This window comes from Zonotrichia leucophrys, chromosome 3 (assembly GCF_028769735.1).
Source record: "Zonotrichia leucophrys gambelii isolate GWCS_2022_RI chromosome 3, RI_Zleu_2.0, whole genome shotgun sequence".
In the NCBI taxonomy this organism is placed as follows: domain Eukaryota; kingdom Metazoa; phylum Chordata; class Aves; order Passeriformes; family Passerellidae; genus Zonotrichia; species Zonotrichia leucophrys.
The window spans coordinates 91,604,547-91,611,830 of record NC_088172.1 but is presented as its reverse complement, the minus strand read 5'-3'; the positions used below and the strand labels follow the sequence as shown (position 1 = coordinate 91,611,830).

The window sequence follows — 7,284 nt, the reverse complement described above, 5'->3', positions numbered from 1 at the left end:
GCGGCCGGGGATTGGCGCCGGGCTGGTTACGCAGTTGCTTTGCGCGCACATACAAGGGTAGGGCCGGGGGTAGGTGATCAATCCTCATCAGGGCCGCGGCTCCATCGCCCCGACAGCGCGGGCCGCCGGCAAGGTAACGCGGGGTACCCCGACAAGTCGGGGGTGCGCGGCTCGGCTCGGGCAGCGCCCCCGGCCCCCTCCCCAGCCCGCCTCTCACCTGCCGGCCCCCCTCGCTCCCTCCCTCCCTCCCTCCCCCCGCCGCGCCCCCTCCGCGCCCCCCGCCCGCTCCGCCCCGCGCTGCCCCGCGCAGCCCCCGCCGCCGTCGGGCGGGCGCTCAGTGCTCCGCAGGTGGCCGCGCAGGTGAGGCGGGCGGGGGCGGCGGGCACCGCGCTCACCGACGGGGCGGGCGGCGGCGGCGCCGGGACGGAGCGTAGCGGGCCCGCGGCGCCCTGGCCAGGGGTGGTGAGCACGGCCGGGCCGGGGCTGCCTCGGGATTTTTTTTCCTTCCCTCTCTTCTCTTTTCCACTTTATTTCCCTCCTCTTCGCCGTTCTCTCCTCCCGGGACGAGCCCGCTCCGCCGCGTCCCCGACAAAGTTATGCAACGCCGGGTCCCGACTCTGCCACCCGCCCTGCGCCCGGCCCCGGCCCGGGGGGCACCGCGAACCCCGCCCGGCACCCGCGGGTCCCCCCTTTGCCCCGGCCGGGGGAGCTGTGTCACAGCGCGGGGGCTGCCCCGCGGGGCCGCCCGGGTCCCTCCGCTCCTTCCTCCCCTCCGGTTCATCCGCGGCGTTTTGGGCTCTGCCGGGTCTCTCCTGCCGCGTCCCCCCGGGCGGGCCCGTCCCGGCTGCCCGCGCTGTCCCCGCTCGGCTGCCGGCGCGCTCTTCTTTTCCTTTTCCCCTTTTTAACTCTTATCCATTTCTAATTAAAACGTCCCCGTCTGCTCGCTTTTAAATTAATTATACTTCCCTCCTCTGATACCTCCTTTTGATTCCTAATCCAATTATCTTTTTAAATAATTGCTTTATCTCTCCCGATCGCCGGGCACTGTTGCCTCTCGGCACTTGGGCGCGACTCGCCTTCGTTTAAACTAAAATAATAATAAAATAATAATAAAATTAACCATCGGGAGCCCCGCGCCGGGTGGGCGCAGCCCCGCGGGAGCCCGGGCAGGAGCCGCAGCCTCACCCGCTTCTCTCCGCTCTCTCCCCAGGCGCTCCGGCCTCGCCTCTGCGCGGGGAAGAAATCCGCCTGTTTCTCGATCTTCGTTGTTATTTAGATTTTTTTTTCTCCTTCGTTTTTATTTTTCTCTCACTTCACCTGCTATCTCTCGAGGACCTCGTGGCGGTGACGGCAGGACTGAACGAAAAAAACTCCTTTCAAGCCGACTTTGTGCTCCGTTTTTAAATTGTCGTTGGCTTTAATTTTTTTTTTTTTTTTTTTTTGCCTCTTATTTGGGGATTTTTTCGGGGGCTCTTTTTTGTCAGATTTTTTTCCTTTCATTTCCCCCTTCCCCACCCCATACATTCGATTTGATTTTGAGGTTTTTTTTTTTCCTGCCGGACTTTGGAGGAAAACTGCCCGGCTTCTAGCATGATGTCTTACCTCAAACAGCCCCCTTACGGCATGAACGGGCTGGGGCTGACGGGCCCCGCCATGGACCTGCTGCATCCCTCCGTGGGCTATCCGGGTGAGTGCCGCGGCCCCAGCCAGCGGAGGGGAAAATCTTCCTTCCATCCGTGCGGGTTCGGAGGAGCTGGTGGGGCCCCACGGCTGAGGGTGGTTGGTGGGCTGGTTGTTTGCCTCACCCCTGCCTGGGGACACTGGGGTCTAGCTGAATTTCCCCCCTGCTCCCGGGGTGGCTTCGTTTTCCCAGGGATTTTTAAGGATAAAGAAGTTTCAAATTGGACAACAACCCAAAAAAAGTAATTAATTTCGGCACAACGAAATCTCCCCGTAGCTCCCGCTGGAGCCAGGCCTGGCCCTTGCCCAGCCCTGCGCCCCCCGCCCTGCCCGCAGCGGGACGGGCTCGGGCCGCCCTGGCTGAGCGGGGTCGCTGCCGCCCTTGGGCGCCCCTCAGGCCCTGTCCCGGGACACCGGGGCTCCCTCCCCGTGCCGGGGCGTGCGGGGGGCCCGGCGTGACCGGAGGGCGCTGCTCATCCCGCAGCCACGCCGCGGAAGCAGCGGCGGGAGCGCACCACCTTCACCCGCTCGCAGCTGGACGTGCTGGAGGCGCTCTTCGCCAAGACGCGCTACCCGGACATCTTCATGCGGGAGGAGGTGGCCCTGAAGATCAACCTGCCCGAATCCCGAGTCCAGGTACCGGCCCTGCGCGGGGGAACCCTGCACCTCCGTGGGAGGGGGCACGCAGGACCACCCCAGCCCAGCTGGTGCTGCTCAGACCAGCTGCTCCATCCACACTCATGCTCCATCCACGCTCATCCCTCTTTCCTTGGGACAGGGATGCGTGTGGGGTCCCATCTGCTTGTCTGTCCCACTGTGGGGACATTCAGCCCAAGAGGGAGCATTTATTTTTTATTCTCTTGTATTAATTTTATTTTTATTTATATTTTTCTGTCACCCTCCACCTGCTCCAGAGTATGGCAGCCCTACCACCTGGGTGCTTCCCAGAGGTTATTCCCTTTGGGCACTGGTCACTGGATACCCAGGAGGGCAGGATATGCAGGCAGCACCCACCACAGGATCTGTCCCCTAAATCCATATTTTGTCGCTGTGCCAGGGATATGCAGGAGCTGGGACATCACCAAAGGATGGCCTTTGGTCCTGGCCATCCTTGCCTTTGGCAGGCCGTGGGGTGGCAGGGCTGGGATTGTATCTGGGATGTGAGGGGAGCGCGGTGTTAGTGGATACTGGGAGAACTGGTGCCAGGGTGAGGGTGGCTGAGTGCTCGCAGCCCCTTCTGGTCTGTCTGGGCCCCTGCTCAGCCCCCCACGCTCCTTGCTGCCCTGCACCCCGTTTTCTCCCCGCAGGTCTGGTTCAAGAACCGCCGCGCCAAGTGCCGGCAGCAGCAGCAGAGCGGCGGCGGGGCCAAGAGCCGCCCGGCCAAGAAGAAATCTTCGCCCGCCCGGGAGAGCTCGGGCTCGGAGAGCAGCGGGCAGTTCACGCCGCCGGCAGCGGCCTCCAGCTCCGCCTCGTCTTCCTCCTCCAGCTCGGCCTCCTCGGCCCCGGTGGGCGCCCCGGCCTCGCTCAGCACCCCGGCGTCGTCCATCTGGAGCCCGGCTTCCATCTCGCCCGGCGCGGCTCCCGCGGGGGTGACGGTGCCCGAGCCGCTGCCGCCGGCCGCCGCCTCCTGCATGCAGCGGGCCGGCCCCGCCGCCTCGGCGGCCTCCGCCTCCTACCCCGTGTCCTACAGCCAGGGCGGCGGCTACGGCCAGGGCTACCCCGCGCCGCCCTCCTCGTCCTACTTCGGGGGCGTGGATTGCAGCTCCTACCTGGCGCCCATGCACTCCCACCACCACCCGCACCAGCTCAGCCCCATGGGCCCCTCCTCGGTGCCGGGCCACCACCACCACCACCCGCTGAGCCAGAGCTCGGGCCACCACCACCATCACCACCACCACCACCACCACCAGGGCTACGGCGGCACGGGGCTGCCCTTCAACTCCTCCGACTGCCTGGACTACAAGGAGCCCGCCGCCGCCGCCGCCTCCTGGAAGCTCAACTTCAACTCCCCCGACTGCCTTGACTACAAGGACCAGGCGTCCTGGCGCTTCCAGGTCTTGTGAGGGAGCGGTCACCGTCCCACCAAGCTGCCACTGACCCACCCGGGGGCTCCCCACCGCCTCCGGGGCAGGACTCTGGGCTCTTCCCCCTCTTCCTCCTCCTCCCTCTTCGTTAGCAGTGGCGATGTCCTGGGGAGGTGCTGCCGCCCCCATCTCTACTGACTGATATTTATTTGCTTCCTGCACCACTCCACCAGGTTTATTATAATTATTATTTTTTTAAACGCAACAAGAAGAGGAGTTAAAAAAAAAAAAGAAAATTAAAAAGCCAAGCGTGTCCCCCGCTGCCCCCCGGGCAGAGGCGCAGGCTGGCTCCTGCCCTGCCAGTGCCCCCGGCTTTGTGCGGGGACCCTCAGCCCTGCGGGTGTGGAATTCCCGGCTCGCCAGTCCTGTACAGCCTCTTGCCGCGGGGAGCGGCGGGAATGATGTAAATACTCGGTCCGTTCCAGTGACCACGATTATTTTTAGTTGATGCTGTTGGGTTGGCATTTATCTAGAGTCTAACATGGAACAGAACGTAAAAAAAAAAAAAAAATCTTTTAAAATTTCGATTTTCTTCCCTAAAAAAACGAATCTTTCCCGGTGTCATGTCCTCCGTCCATCCTCGAGGGCTCCGCACAAGCTTGGCTGTGCCGTCCTGGGGCTGAGGGAGAGGGGGCATGGAAGCAGCCACGGGAGGTGTCCAGAACGGAGGCAAAGGGGGAGGGAGGAAAGGCTGCCCAGCTGATCCGCAACCTGCAGACCAAAAAAACCCAAAACTTTTGGAAAAAAAAAAATAAAAGGAAACAAACAAACAAAAAAAAGCTGCAAAAAAAAAAAGTTTTGGTTTATTTTTTGGGGGGAGGGTTGCAGGGATAAGCAGCTCTGGTTTGGGGCTGGGGCGGGGGGTGGCACGGCTTTTCGGAGTGTGTTTTTTGGTTCGGTTTTCGTTTCGGTTGTTTCGAGCCCCTTGTGTCGGTCGGTCGGTGCGCGGGGCGGCTCGGGGCTGCAGCGCCGCGTTCCTGCCTGGGCCGGCGCTTCCCGCAGCGGGGACAGGGACCGTGTACGTGTGACTTTTGATGCCGTAACCCCTTCGACTGTAAGGCAACCCCCCTCCTTTCTTCCCGCCCACCCCAATAAAATCTAAACTAATAAATGTAGTGGTGTCGTGTCCTCCTTCCTCCCTCCTGCCTCCTCTTCCTCATAAAACTTCCCTGGGGGGAGTGAGGAGCAGAGAAATATTTCCTGGGGGTTTCCAGCAGCTGGGGATGTGTGTGATGAGTTTGCGAGCGTTCCGAGGGGGGACCCACCGCCGCCTCTGCCGGTGCGGGCTGGGGTCCCGCTCCCACGTTAATTGGCGCTTAATTGGTTACGGATTTAGCGGTGCCCTGTGGTGCCCAAAGGACGCGCGGGACGCGCGGGCGCTGCCCGAAACTGCGATTTCCCCCCAGGTCGGTGGCGCAGCCGCCAAACCCGGGACCCACGGGCGGGCCGGGGTGCCGGAGAGCGAGGGACATCCGGCCGGACCTCTGTCCCTCTGTCCCTCAGCGCGGGTTGAGCACCGGCGCTCCCAGCCCCGACTCCCGCCCGTGCCATCCTCAGCCGCTGCCGGCCGCGGTCCAGCCAAGGGGGATGAATTTTTTTTTTTCTCGTGACAATTTCCCCCTCTTTTTTCTCCCCCAGACCTTCGCTTCAGTTGTTGGAAGCTGCCTGTTGGTGCTGGGGCTGTTCCTGCTCTCACAGGACCGGGGATGCGGGGACCCGCGGGGCCGCTGCTCCCCTGCTTGGGGCATCGAAGCGCTGTTCGGGGAGCAGCCCCAAATCCCCATCCCGCTCCCCGTGGTCCTGCAGTCGTGCCCACCGCACCTGGGAGCTCCGGGGCCGTGCCGTGTGTCCCCATCCCTGGTGTCCCCGCAGCCCCGGGACCGCAGAGGGGTGAGAGGGGCCGGTGCTCCCTCGGCTGCTTTGGGGACGGTTTCACCACCTGCCCTCGCCTTCCCGCCCCAGCATCCCGGGGGAGAGCGATTGGGCTGGCACTGCGATGCTGCCCCGGAAAAACAGCGGGATCAGCCCCGGGAGCCACCCGTGCGACATCCCAGGGTCGTGGCCGCGGCAGAGCCCCGGGGCGGGGGTGGCTCCCGCACCCATCGGTGCAGCAGGGAGCTGCGAGGGCTCCAGGGGCTGAGTCAGTGTCAGGGCAGTTTTCTTTAAGTGGTTCTTTTCCTTGCTGTCTCCTCCTGTGCATGTACATGGATAAAAGAGATCTAACTATTTTTAAAAAAGATATCTATACTTCCACTAAAAAATAATTGCTCTCTTCAGCAATCACCAAAGTGTGGCTGTACAGGCAGTTTGAGTGAGGGCCACGTGTGCTGGTGCATCGGTCCATGCATCCCCAAGCCCTTCCTTTTAAAGGGGAAAAAGTTTTCACAGCCCTCCTGGGGCTGGGGAGAAAAAAAAAAAAATCTGTGCTGGGCACAAAATGAACCCGAGTCACCCTCCCAGATTTAGTGAGCACTTGAGAGAGAAGATCCAGCAGGTGTACAACACACAATCCCCCAGACACACACCTCCTCTTTAAACAAAAATGATGCACACTTCATCATCCTTGTAAACTGTGCTCCACTATAACTCAGTAAGTGATGCTGAGAGACACAGCCAAGAGGGGAGCCTGAATTTTGTTTTTGGTGACATGGTCCTAAACCTCTTCCTCCAGTGCCCCACAGTGGGGCTGGGCCAGGGCTCTGCTCTGGGATGTTGGACTCCAAGGGATGCTCGTGTGCTCCCACTTTTCCCCCCGATTTAGGCACCAGGAACACCAGGTGCCACTGATCAGTGGTTTAACCAGCAACTCCCACGCTGCAGTTTGGGCTTTTTCCTGTCCCACTCACACAGATGTGGAGGAGCATGGTGTTGAAGCTGGTGCTGAGCACAGGTGGTTTTGGAGCACGAGAGGAGACCCGGTCAGATCACACCAAGTCATGGCTGTGCCCTCAATGCTCGGCTCCATTTGTTTCATTTTTTTCCAGTCGGTGCCAGCAGGGTGGGCAAGACTTGACTTCCCAAGTGGGTGTTGGTGGGTGAGCACAGGCTGGGAAGAGATATACCTGGGTTTGGGGGGGCCCAGCACCCTCCCTGTTTTGCAAACCTGTCCCACTGTGGGCTCCCTCCAGGCTGGCACCGGCACTGCCACCCGAGCATGAGTCACGGCAGGTAAGGTGGCACGGCGCCTGGTGCCCGGCTCCAGGGGCAGGCACCAGCAGGATTGCCAAGCTTTTTAGGGCAACCTGGTTCTGAGAGAGCTGCCTACTTGGCTCGTGCCTCACCTCTCCAGCAAGAAGGCTGCTGGGTGCATGGCTACCATTATTATTTAATTTTTTTACATTAAACTCGGACTTGCTGCTGGAGCATGGAGCTGCCGGGGCCGGGGGCCGCAGAGCCCAGGGCTGGCTCAGCCCCCAGCTCCTGCCCCTGCCCGAGCAGCTGCCTCTGCCAAAGGCACCTGGGGCTTTCCTGCAGCAGCTGAAGGGCCAGGATGTGGGGTGAGCAGGAGGAGGGACAGAGG

At 61.7% G+C, this 7,284-nt stretch overlaps 1 protein-coding gene across 2 annotated transcripts; it reads left to right on the top strand.

Moving 5' to 3' along the window:
- Positions 1-4,856, top strand: OTX1 (orthodenticle homeobox 1). Of its 2 annotated transcripts, none has more exons than XM_064707051.1 (4): positions 1-133; positions 1,570-1,687; positions 2,165-2,316; positions 2,988-4,856. In XM_064707051.1, exons 2-4 carry the CDS (start codon positions 1,591-1,593, stop codon positions 3,741-3,743), a joined length of 1,005 nt encoding a protein of 334 aa, XP_064563121.1. In that variant the 5' UTR covers positions 1-133; positions 1,570-1,590; the 3' UTR covers positions 3,744-4,856. The 2 variants fall into 2 exon arrangements, with proteins under 2 accessions (XP_064563121.1, XP_064563120.1); XM_064707050.1 differs by having other exon boundaries at positions 1,211-1,687.
- Positions 4,857-7,284: the final 2,428 nt, after the last annotated feature.